The sequence below is a fragment of the Rhododendron vialii genome, chromosome 6a (assembly GCF_030253575.1).
Source record: "Rhododendron vialii isolate Sample 1 chromosome 6a, ASM3025357v1".
In the NCBI taxonomy this organism is placed as follows: Eukaryota; Viridiplantae; Streptophyta; class Magnoliopsida; order Ericales; family Ericaceae; genus Rhododendron; species Rhododendron vialii.
The window spans coordinates 36,466,332-36,485,059 of record NC_080562.1 but is presented as its reverse complement, the minus strand read 5'-3'; the positions used below and the strand labels follow the sequence as shown (position 1 = coordinate 36,485,059).

Sequence of the window (18,728 nt, the reverse complement as noted above, 5' to 3'; positions counted from 1 at the left end):
CCATCTATGTACTGTTGCATTTTTTTTCACACATTGCTTTTGTCACTATTCATAAAAAGATTCTGAATTCTCTTTACACCTGTATAAAGGACAATTTATGATATGGCATGAATAGAGAGGAGAAAAAAGAGTCCAAAAGGATAAAACGGGAGCGAGAAAATAATTTTCCTACTAATATTCAAGTTTTCATAATTGAAAGAACTCCTAAAATACACCGTAAAAACTATAAGTCTTACGTTGTCATGTACTGTAATAATTAAGTAGCAAAACTAATCTATGCTAGTGAACGATGGATCTGGCCGGCTTGTAGATTACTCCGTCCATTAAGCCGGATTACTAAGCAGTACTAACAATTCAATTAGGAAAATGTAGTTTTAGCGTGTTATTTTGAAGAGTTTTGCTCGTACAAGTTACAATGACATTTTATCAAATTTTGTTGACATCATGTTAATTAGGACATTACATTTTACCAAATTTTGATGGCATTCTGTTAGAATACAACGTCGACATTTGCCAAATTTTTTTATATTTTTTTCTGGTACAACTGAAATGAAACATTTATCAAGTTATGGTGACATTATGTTAGAATATCAAGATCGTTTGTTGGCTTGACCCATCATCAGTCAGTAATATGGCATCGGTTGGACCATCTCCATGAAGATTTCGCCCCTCCTATTGGAAATATGGGTTGGACCATGCATTAAAAAGTTAAAAACAAAGGAGATTTGTTTATTCACTAGCTTTAAGATCTCAAAATTAATCAAAGCGAGCGTAAATCGACTCGGATAATTCAGTACTAAAAATAGAAAAATTAAGCAATATATTTGCTCCGAGGCCAACCATGGGTATATAAATGTACACTAGCAACTCACACTCGAGGTTGGTGCGCTCTCTCTCTCTCTCTAAAAATACCCTAGCTGCCGTAAATATATTTGTTCTCCATTCCCTTCCCTCCCTAGGGGTTTATACCCTTGTGCAGTGGAGGGAGGAGAAGGTCATTTATCCTTTTGTCTTTGTTTTGTTTTTCTAACGTCCCATGATATGTGAAAGGTTTTGTCTCTCGTCTTTTTCAGAGTTATTAGTTTTGTCTCAATGATATCCGTGCCAACAATGCTCTTATTCTACATGATATTTTTGGCGGGGTAACTTGTAGTGCGTTCATACTTGGTTGGAATCCATCTAATCGTTTGGATATTCGACGTCTTTTATTTTTGACTAGCACTTTATCTCATTGCTGATTTTATGTATGAATCTAGGGCAGATCTTGATTACCATTCTATGCATGGAATGGTGTATCCATAGTTTTTTTGGGCCCCCTCTCCTAGCTGGCTAGCTCGATCGGTCGGTTACAATAATTAGTCAAAAGGGTTTTATTGGCGTTCAACGGGATTCAGGTGCCTGTCCTCTCCTAGCTAGCTCGGTCTGTGATGTGAGGGCCGTAATAACTAGGTCCACCGTAATATCAATGTGTCGAATTAAATTTCCAAGGGAAATAATATAGGTGCCATTATTGTTCCCTTGGACCACCAGAATTGTTTTACTCCTACTTAATTAAACTCAGTGTTTTGATTTTAAAGAGCATCTCCAAGAGGAGACGCAAAATTGAAATTTATAAATATTTGAAGAGTCATGTCAAATGACCCTCTTTAGAAAAGAAGCAAAAGCGCTACACTATTTTGGTGTAACGTTCAAGTTTGAAAAGATGAAGAAATGACTCTTCAATTTTACAACTCATCAATATCAAGAGGCCAGCAATGAGAGAGAGAGAGAGAGAGAGAGAGAGAGAGAGAGAGAGAGAGAGAGAGAGAGAGAGAGAGAGAGAGAGAGAGAGAGAGAGAGAGAGAGAGAGAGAGAGTATTTATTTTATTTAGACATAATAAGGCTTGAAGCTCACAATAATGCACATAAGTTAATCCTTTCTCATGTGGTGGTTGTTCAAATATACTCCAGTATGACAAAATAATGGTTGACCTTTTTTTAGTCCATTTTCAATAATGGGCATATCCCCTGTAAACGAATCGAGCTCGGTTCAAGCCTTAAAGAATTGAGCTTAGTTATTCACTAAACGAGTCTTTTTAATCGAGCCGAGCTTTTGTCGAATGAGCCAAGCAGAAGTTTACTAAACAAGCCAAGTGGAGCTCGAGCTTGACTCATTTACTAAACGAGCTGAGCCGAGCGTTAACAAGCCGAGCAGACGAGCTGCTCGATTCGTTTACGGCCTTACACACCACATGCTCATCATTCATGAAATCCTTAACCACTTCACTAGCAGTGATGATTTTTGCACGTCCATCTTATCATTGGTAATTTTATTGGCTTTTATTTACATGCATGGAAAAATGATCCGACGAAGGCAAATAAAAAGTGCGAAAATCTTTATCCACAGAAGAGTTGCAACTTACAATCTTTGAGTGAAAGGCCAAGGTTGTGTTGAAAGGTTAGCCCATGAGAATGTTATGGATTCAGATTGAAAAAAAAAGTAGCTGGGGGGTATAAAGGTAGCTGAGTTCCCCATTATTCCAACGGAACAATGTTATTACTGTTATGAGATTATTCGGTGCTCCTGAAGTATTGCTCCGCAGGCTCGGCACTATACATACGTGCGGTGTAGCCTGTGGACTGTGGAGCAATGCTTCAAGAACAATGAATAAATTTTGCATTAGAAAACCACCGTTGGTCGACACTCGTCATGCTATTACCAAGGCCAAAACCACAAGTCACAATCTGTACTTCGATGGTTTGATCAATTAGTTAGCCATAGGTTCAGGCAGACAATTGAAACAGAATGTGATGAATTAGCGAATTCAGTCAGTCATGTTTTTAAGAAAGGCACAAGATCTTCAGGAACATTGGCAACAGGATTTCCTCGTCAACTGGTTGGTGCAACCCAATTGATTCCATATTCCTTAAACAGGCATGCATATCTAGAGTTCGAAAAATGCCTCAAATGGGAATTTAAGAGCTATCATGCAAACATACTATCGACTGGCAGTTGAAACTTATGATCACCACTGATGAATTGCAGCTTATAAGTTTTTTTAGAGCAGGACCAATGTACCACTTCTTCAGAAAGTACAAGAACATAGCTCAACTTGGGAAGGAGTGGGGGAGGGGGAGAGGATAGGAGTGCAACTTCGTCCACCCAATGAATGGGTGGGAGTTCGATACGTCACAGCCAAATTTCGTGCCTCATAAAGGGGCACAAGCTAACTGGCAACAAGCACAATATGCATAAAAGGGACATCTAGTAAACACCATGTATGATAGAAAGGACTTTAAATATCCCAACGTGACCCTGTATCTTTGAAATGAAAACTAGACGAACTCAATACTTGGACACGTACCCGTACCCGACATCCCTATCCGAGCCCATGTAACGTAGCAAAGGACCTATCCACAGCAAATCAACTCATTCCATCTCATTCTTCATCCCAATCATATGGCAGATTTGAGTTTCACCCCCATTTTGTTAGTCCTATAAACCCAAATTGACTGCACCTAGCCTTTCAGACCCCGTTCATCATCAACCTCACTCTAGATAGTGCGTCATGGTGGATAATCATGATACCACAAAAATGGCATTCCGAACAGCTGCACTGCAAAAATTTGCATGCCATAAACAAGCACCTTTCATTCATCAATCATCTTGTGTCCTTTTACATGTGTATATGGAGGGAGAGAGAGAAGAAGACGAAGAAGAGAGAGAGAGAGAGAGAGAGAGAGAGAGAGAGAGAGAGAGAGAGAGAGAGAGATTACCTTCACCCTAAAACCTACTGCCACGCAACTCCTGGCACGATTGTCCTGGCCTGAGCCTCAGCTAATGAAACCGCCATTGCCAACATCATCTGCTCCTCAAAACTCTCTGGAACAATTGTTCCTCCATTATTAGCTTGAAGACCACCCTGAATTTGATGTTGAGATGGCATTGCAACAACTCCACCACCATCTTCTGCAACATCACAATTCCCGTAACTGGCCCCCACTTCAGCCACCCCAGACTCATGATCCAAGCCCCATTGTCCCTCATCCCCGGTCATCGCCAGCCGACTGTCATGTAATTCTCCAATGGAGCCCCCAGAAGGACTATAACTATCCAGGACTTGCTCTCTACTATCTGAAAACCTGCTATAGGAAGGAGGCATGTTGAATGTAGATGTACTTCCATTGTAGTTATTGCTGGAGGATTCTCCGCCTGTTTGTTGACGCTCAGCTAGGGCAGCAATTGCACAGGCAAGGCCTCCAGATGGTGATGAAGATGATTCCACCGGCAGGGGCAGGGCCTGTGAGACTAATTGGTCTGCCGACACGTAGTGCTCCGATGTAGCGGAATCGTCATAATTTGGATTCCTGATTCTGCCTTTCTCCTGTCATCATCGTGTCCAGTAAAAGCAAAATCAGAAGACGAGCTGAGCTGAGCTTTTGAATTTAAAGAGTCAATGTTCCGGAAAAGCTTCATCAAGATCATGCAATTTCATAGTCTTTTAAAGAGGCCACCAGCTGGGTGGTTGTCATACCAAGATAATGACTTTCTTTGGATGTGCTTTAGGAGTATTTTCATTTAGACATTTCCAAACAACCCTTAAGTAGTGACGGATTTCAAAACTTTTTTCTAAGAAAATTGCAAAGAAAAAAGCTATAATGAATGATAAAGCAAGTCTCTCCCCTCATCGCCAATTGGTTTGAGGTTGAATGCTTCAACTTGGCATCAGAGCTATGCTTTCAGAGGCTTTTGGATAGAATCTCTTGATTAATGGGCCTGTTGTTTGTGCATTAAGTGCATATTATTGATCCTTTCTTTACTTCTCCATGTCCATGTAAGGGTCGCACGTAAGGGGAATTCTAAGAGTTGTGCCACATTATTTATTTATTCACCCACAAGCCTAAAAGTTGTCCATGTCAGGGTCTCCACTTGTCATCAATTGGATTTGAAGAATGAAAACTCTAAAAAGATGTTTTCTAATTCTCAACACCTTATTTGTGCACAAGAAGAAAAAACAGTACAGAAGCAATTGGTGCTTGTGTTTGAAAAACAATTTCTTGAAAAATTGAATTTGATATGGGAAATGAACAAAGATGGCATTTCTCCCTGTATCGCCTATCTACAATGAGGGAACACCCTTTTATCTGAAGCTTGCTGCTAAATTAAGCAAACTATAACAAGTACCTGAATCGACAACCAGATGGCTTCCATAACCATTATATCCTCAAGGTCTAGGTCAAATTCATCATCCCTGCATTTAGCGCCATAATTGAAGCAATTCACATTTATCGAAAAAAAAAGACACAAGGTAGAACCAACTGAATAGAAAAGCCAAGGTGAGGTGCATGCAAAGCAATAGTTAGAAACCTGACAAAACTATGAACAAATAATGAAACTAAAGTCAAAAAACATCTTTCCTCCTTTTTGAGAGGGAGATGACACAACATACATTTCAACAGCCCTCATGTTAAAACAAATAACTATACCATAAGCCAATGTTTATCATGTAAAAAAAAATTTGTTTATCAGGAAACTTAGTGTGTTTGTGTTTGTGTGTGTGTGTGTGTGTGTGTGTGTGAGAGAGAGAGAGAGAGAGAGAGAGAGAGAGAGAGAGAGATGGGCAAGGCAACATTCACAAAATAGTACCGATGTCAAAACAAATGACTCAACCATAAGCCTATCTGCCTATGCACAGTATAAGGTCGCCTCGCCATAAAAGTCACATAACAACTACACAAGCCCTGAAAGATAAGCTGTCAGTCAAAAGTCTTGATGATGGTACTAAATCCTTCGACTTTTCATATTTGACCAATTGTTTTCGCAGTCAAACATCTCAGCTGCATCTTTCTCTTCGCTTGAATTTTACCATGCAATCACATATAAAATGATAACCACAAAGAAATAGACTATGCCAACCACCTATTCCATTTTTCCCCCTTATCAAACTAATAACCGCATATTTTTCAATTCTCCCTTACACTTGGTAACAATTAATGAAAGGCACTCTAGGAAACCCAAGATCTGGTGGGAACAAAGGATTTGGTTCATGATAACCAAATAAATTGGAATTGATAGCTGCTCTTCATCCAAAACTGACATCACAAATTGTAACAATGGAGCTCGGTGTATTCCTCATGGGATCATATTAGCAAACAAGCATCAAATGGGATTTATAAAACATTGCTATCAGATTATTGGACATGCACTACAACCAGTGGCGATCTATCCAATCTAATTCTTAGTAAAACACTACGGAACTTTCTCTCCGTCTCAATTAACAAAAGAAGACCTATATTCCAAGCTCCAAAAACTTAACCCATGAACTACTAACAGAAGTTCAAACCAGCTTCTAGATCCCAGTTGAGAATGTGCCAGCTCTCAAATGCAGCTTATTCCACAAAAGAAACATCTCAAGAAGGGCTATTGCTTGGTACGTGTCCAGCTTTCCAAACCCTTTTCCATGTTTTGTATAGGAAACGGAAGTTGGGCTATCCATTCCAACAATATGTAATGGCTTTCCACTTTAGAAGGAAGGGATCAACCAGGATTGGACAAATAAAATTCCAATATTCCATGTAATCCGTATATCTACTTTGCTTTCCACAAAATTGAGACCACAACTCTGGCAGACAACACAATAGGCTTTGTTTGGTTTACATTTTAGAAAGTTATTTTTGAGAGTTGGAGTGATAATGAGTGGAGAGAGATAGAGAGAGATTTATTGAAAATTGTGCCGAGAGTTAAAAGTAACTCTCAAAATGTTAAACCAAACGGAGTGTGCCTCTCTCCCTCTCTCCATCAACCCCATCTCCCGTTATGTCCAGCTCTTTCTCATCTCAATTAACCTATGATATTGCACTCCTTTATTCTAGAGTGCCTTATTGAACTGAGCAATACTCCAATCGCTAGCAAACAACGAGAAAATTTTTAAAGTCAGATTACCAATTTAACCAATTGATGACACACGAGGAAAATTGGTCTTTGAAACCCTCAAGAAGTTAACATGTCAAATAGAAAGGAAAAACAAAAATGACACTCACAATGCAAGTACGCAACAGCAATATCTCCACGTATCAGGCATTAAAAAATGAAGACTTCTTCAACAAGGTCAAAAAAAATTTCCATTTACATTGACATCGATAACTATTCATTCAGTTGAAAGCCTGTTAATTCTAAACATTGCTACCATACTAGCAAATATGCCAATGTACCTTGGTGTTGTTGGCCTTTAATATCTACATCACCCCTCGTGTAGATACTACACCCAGCTCGTAAATTTAATCCATCATAACATGAAATATCTTAGTAGATAAGGATCCTAGACTCTACTCAAACAACCCTAGTCAAATAAGAAGATGTTCCAGCTTAATGCTCTTCTTTGGTCCCAATTCCCAACATAAACCAAAACATCAAACATGCTACTACAAAATCACAATACCAGGCAATAAAAGTAGATACATTAGAGACTAATACAAATCAAATTCCTCGCGAGCTATTCATATCACCATCTTTGTTCATAAAATTCATCCTATCAAATGAACAGCAATAAGGTTAGTATGTCTTCACATTTCTCACTGAGACTCCACAGTTGGCACAAATACATATGCCAGCAAGCATTGAAAAAGGTCATGGCAAGGATCTACCCATCACGTTGCAATTCTCAACAAAAACAGAAAAGGTCATCCTAAATGTTTCGACAAGTTTTAGTGAGTGAATTATTTTTCCACTTTGTAGATTGAGTTTGTCTATCAAATTGATGAATTATCTGAATTGAGCTTGCAATGCTTTCTACTCAACCATTCCACGCTCACTAAAGGAGGCACGCCCATGATTCGGTGGTAATTCTTCATGCAACAACTTTTTTACCCGTTCATATCATCCAAGCCCGCACATTCAATTACTATTTCCGCTCAGTAACTGGAAGCAAATCTAGCCAAGCCACGTAGTATGTGAGAATTTCATACCTGTTCTGCCTAGGGCGTAGAGATGGTCTTATCGATGAATATGGTTCTTCCAAAGAAACAATTTCCTCGCCTTCAACAGCCGACGTAAACGATGGTACTGCAAGAAAATTGAACTTATTGTACCACTGGAAAGACCAAAAGGAAAAAGAGGACAAGGTACATGAAACAAATTATATTCCGCATTCCGCATGAACCCAGAATAATAAATATACCTGCTACTGTGTCGTACCCAACCTCTCCTTGTGCCAGTGTCATACTTGAAGAACTTATGTCCGGTATCTTCTGTTTTCTATCTTCATCATCTAGAAGTTCCTGCTGGCGCATCCTTATTTTTGCTTCTATAACCCGTTGTTCTTCCTAAACCCATTACGGACCAAGAAATTGGAAAATATAATCAAAAGTTCCTAACCAAATACGAACAAAAACATTAAAAAAAAAAAAAACCTCTTACAATTTGCTCCTTTCCTTTTTCCTCCTTTGTTTTCCCCCCACGATACTCCACAGCATAGTTTGATGTTTTACAGAACGGACACCTTGTACTGTTAAGGAATACTGGTAACAGAAAAAGTTTAAAGAAGCAGAACTAAGCCTTAAAACACAGTAGGCAAAATTATCACATAATGCAGAAACATTGTACACAAACTCGAGGATACTGAGTAGGCCGAGCTGAATTAGGGGTCTTCATCTGCAGAAAACACTCTATTGCAACAAAACAAAAACCAATAAGCCTCCAAAATAAGAACTACACCAATCATCTGACTCGTGAGAGAAGTAGATAATAAATACCTGTACATATGCCTTTCAAGCAACATCTTGAGCGATTCAGACTTGGATAATACTGAAGAGATGCAAACGATAGAAAAATGGGCACAATTACAAACTTCCATTGTAGAAAGATTACATCCAAATAATTGAGATAAAGTTCAATTCGGGTCTGCTTCAACTGGTTGCCGACAAACCAAAGATCATTAAAACAAAACGGAACCGGTAACTCACATTTTGTATCGTATCAGGTCGTAATAGGGAATTTTCTGATCTATATCATACGATGGAACTAATAAGATCTAATCGAAACCTCTTATTAAACATATGTGAAACCGAACAAAAACCATTAGCCCCAATTTACGTAGACCCTTGAAATGTATGAAGTAACTGTGTCAGAATCTCGACACGTGGTACCGGTATAGAACATGTATAGGGTAGTCTGATTGAACAGTAACTTAGGAAACCAATTTAACTATTCAAGTTCTCACTGCAGGACTACCCATGAAATTCTCATATCATCCCTGAGATGGTTTTCAAGATCTTACAAACATAATTGACAATGGAAACTAAGAGAAACACGGATATTTTGCATTGACCTTGTTTCTTTACCATGAGAATTAGATAAATCCTACAACTAGACACGTACTTGCACTCAACACATGTACCCAAGTGCAAGTAACATAGAATTCGGCTATCTTCATGTAATCAACACTTAAGAGTTAATTAAAATGCAAAAACTCATTCTTTGTGTAATCTTTAGTACTATGTGAAAGCAAATACCTCATTTATTTCTTCCTCCGATGTCCAGTCGTCCGAATATTTTGCAGTGACCTTGTTTCTTTAACATGAGAATTACATAAATCCTACAATTAGACACCTACTTGTACCCGACATTGGCTATCCTCATGACGATGACGAAAACGGAAAAACTTATACTTTGTCTAATCTTACTACTACGTGAAGCAAACGAATTCTACTACTATTATGTCTTCCTCCGATGCCCATTTCCCTCAATTGCACATAAACCAAACCGAAATGAAACAAATGTCGAATTTAAGAATTGAAAAACAAACCAAAAAGCAAATAGGCATTCTTCGAGATCATAGCCGCATTCGAATCCGTACAAGTAGAAAAATCCTACAATCAGACACGTACTTGTACCCGACACTGGCTGTCTTCACACAATCAACACTGACGAGTAAACAGAAACGCAAAAACCTAAACTTTCTATAATCTGGAATCAAATGAATTATACTATGTCCATTTCCTCAGCTCAATTGCACATTAACCAAACCGAAATCACCCCAAAAAACAAAACAAAACCTAAACTTTTCTATTATCTTAGTCGTACGTGAAGCGAACGAATTATACTACGTCCATATTTCCTAAGCTCAATTGCGCATAACCAAACCGAAATCACTCGGAAGAAAAACGAAAAAACATCGAATTAGTCAAGAATCGAAACACGGACCAAGAAGCAAATCGGGCACTCTTCGATGTCGTAGCCGCCGCACTCGGATTCGTCGCCGGGGTAGCACGGGGCGAGCTTGGAGTCGAGTATGAGCTTCTTGAGCTTCTTGTGGTCCACGTCCTTGTGCTGGTACAGTCCCTGCGGCCTCGTGTACTTCTCGTCCACCACCTGCCTCTTCCGCCCTAACTTATTCCCCATTCAATTATTCACAATCCTTCAGAAAACCCTAGGTTTTTTTTTCACACATCAACGTGTTTTTGGTTCCGGCGAGCACTGGGTTCGATGCGGAAACGACGGCGCAAGAACCTGCGAAGCAAGCAAAGAAAGGGAACACGACGATTAAACGGAGTTTTTTTTCCCTAGTTTCGAGAGACCAGAGATCAAGATAGTGGATTATTCGTAGCGCGATTAAGGTGGAGGAATCGATGAGGCGAGGAGAGAAAGGAAGCGAGCGAACCTTTTGACCTGTTTGGAATGATATTGTGTGCCTGTATGTATGCATAGACGGATAGAGAGAGAGAAGGGTGGATCGGAGACTTTTTTTCCTCCTCTCTCTCTCTCTTCTCTCTCTCTCTCTAATACTAATTTAACAGATAGATTGTGTGTGTGTGTATATATGGGGAGAATATATTGATGTGCGTATGTGGATGTTGAGTGTTGGGTTTGTGCTTTGGTTAAATCGGTGCGGTTTTGTTTGCTTGTGCCTCTTCGACGGGAACTACTGGTATGATGAGAGAGAGAGAGAGAGAGAGGGAGGAGAGAGAGGAAGCAAGGGATGGGGTGGGGAGGACGGGTAGAGTAGTAGAGCCGGAAAGAATCGAAAGGATTGCACTTTAAAGTGTGGGGGGGATGACGATTGCATTTTGCGACGCGCTGGCCAGACCGCGCGTGTTTAATTAAGCCTTCAAAGAAAGAGCAAATTACTGCTAATAAGCCATTCGTTAAGAGTAATTAAGACGATGTCACAAAGATAATTGAGGATTTTTCGGGGGGTTTAATAAATTTAGGGTGCTCGACAAGTCTACCATTTGGAAGAGCAGCCAATCCGCTTGGAGCAATGCCATGTCGTGCTCAAGTTTTTATTGTGACTAATCAATACTTTTGTGCCGACTTTTTTTTTTTTTAAGTGTCTTAAGCAATGGTGTGGTCAGAAATTAACAGTTGTGGGTGCACTTTTAAAACACACTTCAACAAAATAAAAAAAAAATTTGCTGATTTTGTCACTTTTTTTTTTGTTAACGTCACTCCCTTGCAAGTGTATTTTTGGTGTAAAAATATATTTGCAAGGGAGTAGCTTCAACAAAAAAGGGAGTGGCAAAATCATTTCCCAAAAAAAAATCGTAATAATCAACACCAAAATAATAATGCTTGTGCTAAAAATAATAAAATTTGATATCCAAGAAAAATTGAGAATGAAATGATATCCAAAATGTATTAAAGTGTTTAAACAAAGAACAATATAAGAAGCCCATTTATATGAAAAAAATACAAATTTGAAAAAAGAAAAGAAAGAGCATTCAGTCCTCAAGTGGCTCCGGTCACTGATTTTAAGGGCCAAAATAACGTTCTGTGCATTATGAATGGATGGTGTAGATAATGTTTTCAAGATTAATGAATAACCATTAATTGTTTGATGATAATCGTGAACTCCTGATTTAGTGAACAATAAACACACAATATTAAAATAGAATAATGTCATAAATGATGTTCTATGATTAAAGGTAAGTTTGTTTATTATAGTGTTTGCTAAAGCATAGAAATGTAGGAAAAAAATTGATTGTTCCACACATAATGTTTTGATCATAATTGCGAAGTTTTTTTTTTTTTTTGATCCAATCGAACTCCTCGTTCACTAAACATAAATACTTTAATTTTAAAAGAGAATAACATAACATGAATAATGTCCTATGATTAAAGATAAAGTTGTTTACTATTATATATTGTTTGCTAAAGCATAGAAATGTGGGGAAAAAATTGTTCCACATATATATTGTATCATTGGGTTTGCTAATTTAGTGAGCAGATAAGTATTTCAATGGACTATGCAAATGTTGATGAAGGATACAAAAGACACAGAACCGAGTGTGTGAAAAGAGAGAAAATAAATTCGTAAAAAGTAAAAACGTGACCTCCAACCTTTCAATGTCTTTTTTTATGGACGATTCGGATGGTGCACATCACGCAACTTTCCTTTCTCACTCACCCACTAGTTAGCTTTGCCTCAGCCAGTGGCCAGTGATCAACAAAGTTAATGGTCTTGTTTGTTTCCAAATTTTACTTTGTTTTAACTCTGTTTTTCAGTCATTACTCTATATTTTTCTCCAATCATTTCTATATTTTTTTAATTATTAATTTCATTTCTCTCTTTATCTCTCTTCACCCATTACCCCTCTCTCCAATCATCACTCTATTTTTCTCTCCACCCACTAAAAAAACTAAAATACCCAAAGTTACCAAACGAACAAAGCCTATTATAATTTTCTTTTTTTTTTTTTGATAATACAGATGTCTGGCCTCACTAACACGCGCACCTCAATCAAATCAATAATACTAAAAGTTAACTGATTTATAGTATTTTGTTTGCCACCATGCATGTAAATGCTCTAAAACTCAATTCTCTACATGTTTAATGGGGATCGCTAAACAAAAACGGAGAGAACAATGAGATAATCTAGATGACATAAAATTAATATGAGGTGGTTCGTAATACATTTATTATACTTCTGCAAGTCTTCATGAAAAGTCATAGGACTTAACTACAATGGGAAACTGTTAAGGGGTTCGGTGGTGCCAAGAGCCCCAATTTTTAATTTTTAATTTTTTTAAATTTCAACGAAAAAACTCCAATAGAACTCTCAGAGTCTCAGTCATGAGAGAAAACCATTTGTGTCGAGGGATTTCTCGACCGTTGAATTTAAAATATATAAAAAATACACAATTCAATACCCAAAAAAACCCTTAGCACAGAAACCCAAAAATTTTCGGAACAGGAAAAATTGAACCCCCGCAGTCATAGAAGCTTTTGGGGGATTCTAGAGATTGTGACTTACCACATGTACTTTAAAGTTTCTCTTTACAAACAAAACAAAACCACATTATTCTCTCTATATTTCCCTCAACGCAGCCTATCCTTTTTGTGCGCAAGGTTATTGGTATTTGTTCTTTTTTCTATATTTGTCAAGTAAGGAATGGACAAATATTTGAGGTTGATTTTTTTTTTTTTGTTATAATAACTTGTGACCCAAAATCTAAATCCTAACTCCGCCACTGCTTAATTATCAATTAACCTCTTCAAACTTCCAAATTTTCAACAATTTGATCAGAGAAAATAGGAATCCACTCCACCAATCTAAAATTAGGGCTGCACAAAAAATTCGGTGAACCGTGAAACCGGTCCGGACCGAACTGATCCATACCTTTTGGATTTTGTCCGTGGATTAATGGTCCAGACATGGATTCGAAAATTAAAAAACTGCAAGATACGGATTAGGTTTGGATTATTATTTGAAAACCGTGGATTATCCGAACCGGACCGTGAGATATTTTAAAAAATAAAAAATATAATATATATGTAACATATAATAGTGAATAATTAATTTTACACATAATTTAGCTTCATTCATATCATTGCAACTCTGGAAAAGATTTCTTTTAATCCAATTATTAGAGAATGAGTTTCATATCTTGCCAGTTGCTGCGCTCTAGAGAATGGAAGATCTACGACGTTGTTTTTATTGTAGTACTTTGCTGGAACGTGGAATAGAATTATTGCTTGGATAGTTGATGAATTGATGTAATGTGTTTTAGAACATAGAATACTTGCTAAGTGGTTACTGTAATCATCTTTTTACATCATTGGAGTATAATTATCTTTTTACATTTTTTTAGTATAGAATCATGTATTTACAGGTGATGAAAATATTTGATTGATGCAATTCATTGACAAAATCGGGACCGAATCGTGACTCGCGGTTCGGATTGGAACCGAAAAGTGAGATTTTTGGTTCGAACATGGATTTCATTTTCAAAAAACCGTGACTCACAGATTAGGATTGAATTCATACGAATCCGATCTGATTCGAACTGTGCGCAGCCCTAACCTAAAACACCCAAGTTTAAATGTGTTCTTCAGGTGTTAGTTGTCCAAAAGTGAAAGTGGACCACTGATTGGTTGCTTTTTGTCGAGATTTGTAATTAACCAGATTGCACTCTATTATATAAATCATAAAGTGGATCTTGTTCCGATTACGTGACAATAATAATAATAATAATAATAATAATAATAATGTAGAGTCCGTTGACCAATATATACCTGAGATATCACGACTTATATGTTTCATTTCATGCACGAAATTAACGGATTTGCAAGAACCAAATTTGTATCTATAGTTTGTACTTAGATATTACAGGGTAGTTTGTAATTCAAAATGAGATTCTCTCGATCGAGTTCCTTTCGGAGTTTGAATTGTGTTGTTGGGTAGTCGTTCTTGCTATGACCGCGGCAAGTGATGATCGGATTTCATTCGATTTCCCAATCGATTCAGTTTGTAGATATATTATATATACATGGTGGTTAGTCTATAATTCAAAATAAGATTTTCTCGAGTTTCTTACAGAGTTTGAGTTGTGTTGTTTGGTAATCGTTCTTGTTTCGAAACTTGCTGCGAACAATCGTCATGTCGAAATCTGTTCTCACCGAATTTCAATCAATTTTTCCAAACGATTCAGTTTACCAATTAAATTTTTTTTTAAAAAGTTATACATGTGTTAAAAAATTGCATTGAGCGACATCTGAAGTGCATGATTTCAAGCATTATTGATCTTCTTGACGACCATTAAAAACATAGGAGGTCCGATGAATATGGACCCACATGCAAATGGGTCCAACAGCAACAGCTGTCTATACCCTTGTGTTTTTTAACCATCCAAATAATATAGCAAGCCCGATTTCCTCTCGGAGTTTGAATTGCGTTGTTGTGCAATCGTACTTGCTTTGACACTTGCCGCGAACAATTGTCATGTCAACCACACATGATGCAGCTAGTATATAGCTTTGATGTTGTTGGCAGTTGTTATGTGAACAACAAAACCACCAATTGGGCGTTAAGTTTGTTTGACAATTAAGGTTGTGTTTGGTTGGTTCACCCACTAATTGGTTTGGTTGTTTGAGGAGGGTGAAGAACGTAGGATCGATGTTAATTTAGTAGGTGTTTGCAGTCAAGGAGGATATATGCAACCCTGCCTAAAGAAAACCTAACCTTCACATCCTTTAGCAGCTAGCAGTACTTTCCGTCTTTTTTCTGCCCCGAAAATAAAATTAGTGCAAGAATGGTACGTATCATGTCATATCCGTCAGAAAGTATTTATTGTCTTGTCACGTCATACTAATACGTACTATCCGTAGAGAACTCCACCGCACTTATGTGTGTGGTTGTTTTCCTCGAGTATATTGAACTGAATTTTCGTTCTTATTTATTCTTTTTGATCATATATATGTAATTTGTTGTGTTTGATTTGTTAGGAAGGTGGAGGTCCAACTACGCATGCAAATTATAGGAGTGCAGAATTTGGTAAAACTTCTTAATTGAAATCTGCCCCGCCTGAAACGGCCCCGAGGGTAGTACTTAGTTTGGTTTTAAAATCTATCGACCATACTTTATAAGTGTGTTTCCGATAGTGACTTTTCAACAAACTTTTTTTTTTTTTTTTGAACGGCAAAAAATTTATTGATTTTTTGAAATTGTTACAAAGACGAAAGGAGCGAGAATTTGACGTCATCATATCTCTAAACTAAGAATAATCTTATGCTAAAAAATCCGAGATTGACAAGATGTCAACCCAAGAAACATCCAGTAGGAGAAGCTCACACCTAAAGGGCCAAGTCCATAACCTAAAAGAAAAAACTCTAACCCTACCGACAACAATTTTTTTATTTATTTATCATAATCAGATGTCTGGGCCAAATTACACGAATCTCGACTAATTTCAAGGTCCCAAAGTGAATGACCGGGCAAACCTCCAGCAACTCCACAACAACAAACTTTTTGTTATAAAAAATTTGCTAGCATACAACAGTTCCATGAATTCATATCCAATGTTGGATTGATGTTTTCGTCATCAAATTCCATTTCGTCCGAAATGTTTGTTAAACCTATCTTGGAGGATAATATAGTTAACCACCGTCGCATGCGCCGTCCCATTTGGACTCAACACCCCCTCCCCTTGCGAGATTAAACAAATACCGGTCTTACCAAATGTAATTCCGTCCAACATTTTGTTATAGTGGCTGCTTATAAGTGATTAAGGCTCCGTTTGTTTGGGCGTAAAATGTTTTATCTATTTTTTGGTGTTTAGTTGTGTAAAAAATGAGAAAAATATTTTACATGTAAAACATTTTTTATTAGTTGGATGAAAATGACTTACCCTTAAATCTTCCGTAAGTTATTTTCTGAAATGAACCCGATGTCTTCTACTGCAATTCTCACTGCTTAGTTTCCTCAATCGTCAGTCTTGACCCACGTTCAATTCCAATATTCTCATATCTCTCTACCATTTACACTTTTGGTTGTTTTTTGAAAATATTTTTAAGTGCCAACCAAACATTGAAAAATAAAAATTTGAAATTTGTTTTGTTTTTTGAAAATATTTTTAAGTGCCAACCAAACATTGAAAAATAAAAATTTGAAATTTGTTTTCTGAAAAAACATTTTACATCGAAACAAACGGAGCCGAAATGAAAAAAATTCAACTGGATGAATGACAAATATACCCAAACACTTGGGAGGAAAGAAATATCTCCAAAGGGGCATGCCTTCCCATAAAACTGCTCTCTCTGATCTTGTACGTACACACAAACATTTCTTGGGTCCAGTTTGAAAGTAGGGCTCTAAATGAACTGAATAACTCGCGAGTTTGAGTTTTGGTTTGTTTAGTAAACGAGTTAAGTGAAACTCGGCACGTTTAACAAAAGCTCGGCTTGTTAAGGAAGGTTTGACTCGATTAAAGAGACTCGTTTAGTAAATGACTAAGGTAGAGGCTAGTTAAGGGGCTCAGCTCGAGCTCAAGTTTTTGGCTCGTTTTGTAAATGAGCTAAGCTCTAACTCGACAAAGCTCAGCTCGATTCATTTGCAGCCCTACCGAAAAGCGACTGGATAGTGATGTTAGACCTATTTGTGAGACTTATCTGCACCTATCTGAAATCTCAACTCTTCATTTTTTAGAGTTCACTGAGAACATTGATTGTACGGAAAATCAGGTTTAATTTATTGGATCCCCTTGTTGCAGGGGAGAGGCATGGCTAGATGTTGCACTTTTAAGGTTACTCGGTAAGCATCGCATGAGATCAGAGAGAAACAAAGGAGGGAGAGAGAGAGAGATCTTTTATCCAAAGAGGAATTGATAAACTTTATTTGATAAATTGCATTCACATAAACGCATTCTAAACTAGTGTACATTAGTACATAATCAAAGCATATGAAGCAAATAGATCATGCATTATGATACAGAATTTAGCCAGTGCAAAGCCGATAAAGTTCATCCAAAGGCGGCAGCTCCATAAGCAACCTATCAAACTCCTTAAATGAAGCTAATCTTGACAAATTCGCCACCCTTCTTTCGGCACCCAAGCCACTAGTCGTCTGCTCCACCCCAACCTTGGAATCCTTTCCGGTGAGTCTCTGAACGACGGACTTGAAGCTTGTGGCATCGGTTTCCACGTACTTCGTTTCGATATACACTACCTTCACCAACCCAGATACGTTGCCACGAGACATGGAAAGAAATAATCTTCAAATTCAGCTGATTAGTGTCTTTGCCTTTTATGGGCAAGCAGGGATTTTTTCTGTGTGTGGATTTGTCGATGGTTTTGGTATGGACGTTGAGATGCTTTTATAATGTTTGGGGGTTGATACGGTTAGAAATGGAATGTGAGAGAAGTTGATCGTTCAGAGAGAGAGAGAGAGAGAGAGAGAGAGGCATGCAGTCTAGAAGGACCAAATTGGGTCAAACTGGTACCGCCGCTTTGAAACTGGTCTCCCATGCACGTGACTAAAAATCTCCAAAATCTAGGTTCAATTAGCCCATTTGTGGCCCTTTCACAACCCGTTTTGATGATCCAATCTGTTCACGTTTTAAGCCAACTAGTTGATAACATTAACATCAACATCATCTATGTGTAAACTCAAGTTGATAAAATACCGGTTGATATAATTTCTCTTGAGATAAAGAGTAATTATTCAGTATTCTTGGAGTACCACCACGTGGTACTCCGGATCACTTTACAATTATACGTTTCTGCGGGGTCCATACATTCGGATGAAGTTCTTCCAGGTCTTTTTTTTTGCTGATTTCTTGCGGGTACCCTTAAAATCAAGTTCTGAACACATTGAGCGGCTCGGATCATCGAAATTCGATCGGAAAAGGGAAGTCCGTATTTTATTAAAATGAGGTGGTCTTTATGGGAGACGGACTGTATATATATAAGTATGCTCTAAAAGTAACGTGTTTTGAAAGCATATCAAATGATATTCGATCAACTTGATTTTTGCGT

At 37.7% G+C, this 18,728-nt stretch overlaps 2 protein-coding genes across 5 annotated transcripts; both read right to left on the bottom strand.

Annotated features, from left to right (window-relative positions):
• Window positions 1–3,243: 3,243 nt before the first annotated feature.
• On the bottom strand, window positions 3,244–10,994 carry LOC131329486 (E3 ubiquitin-protein ligase DA2L-like). 4 transcript variants are annotated; one of them, XM_058362622.1, is made up of 10 exons: window positions 10,638–10,994; window positions 10,181–10,486; window positions 8,731–8,782; window positions 8,598–8,643; window positions 8,396–8,477; window positions 8,157–8,301; window positions 7,945–8,041; window positions 5,165–5,231; window positions 3,757–4,364; window positions 3,244–3,596 (listed from the first exon to the last, which is right to left on the bottom strand). In XM_058362622.1, exons 2-9 carry the CDS (start codon window positions 10,376–10,378, stop codon window positions 3,771–3,773), a joined length of 1,281 nt encoding a protein of 426 aa, XP_058218605.1. In that variant the 5' UTR covers window positions 10,379–10,486; window positions 10,638–10,994; the 3' UTR covers window positions 3,244–3,596; window positions 3,757–3,770. The 4 variants fall into 4 exon arrangements, 3 of the variants coding, with proteins under 3 accessions (XP_058218605.1, XP_058218607.1, XP_058218606.1); XM_058362624.1 differs by having other exon boundaries at window positions 3,244–3,591; XR_009200775.1 differs by lacking the exon at window positions 3,244–3,596 and adding an exon at window positions 3,612–3,664 and having other exon boundaries at window positions 3,716–4,364.
• Window positions 10,995–17,688: 6,694 nt separating this feature from the next.
• On the bottom strand, window positions 17,689–17,952 carry LOC131328700 (VQ motif-containing protein 1-like). Its single transcript, XM_058361609.1, has one exon. It carries the CDS (start codon window positions 17,950–17,952, stop codon window positions 17,689–17,691), a length of 264 nt encoding a protein of 87 aa, XP_058217592.1.
• Between the last annotated feature and the right edge of the window lie 776 nt (window positions 17,953–18,728).

What these genes read in the sequence shown, in the direction of transcription:
- LOC131329486 (XM_058362622.1), bottom strand. Translation starts at nt 10,378, where the DNA reads ATGGGGAATAAGTTAGGGCGGAAGAGGCAGGTGGTGGACGAGAAGTAC. An exon ending in AAAAAGGAAAGGAGCAAATT is followed by an intron (nt 8,302 to 8,395) that starts GTAAGAGGTTTT and finishes TAATGGGTTTAG; the next exon opens with GAAGAACAACGGGTTATAGA. An exon ending in TGGGTACGACACAGTAGCAG is followed by an intron (nt 8,042 to 8,156) that starts GTATATTTATTA and finishes ATTTTCTTGCAG; the next exon opens with TACCATCGTTTACGTCGGCT.
- LOC131328700 (XM_058361609.1), bottom strand. Translation starts at nt 17,952, where the DNA reads ATGTCTCGTGGCAACGTATCTGGGTTGGTGAAGGTAGTGTATATCGAA.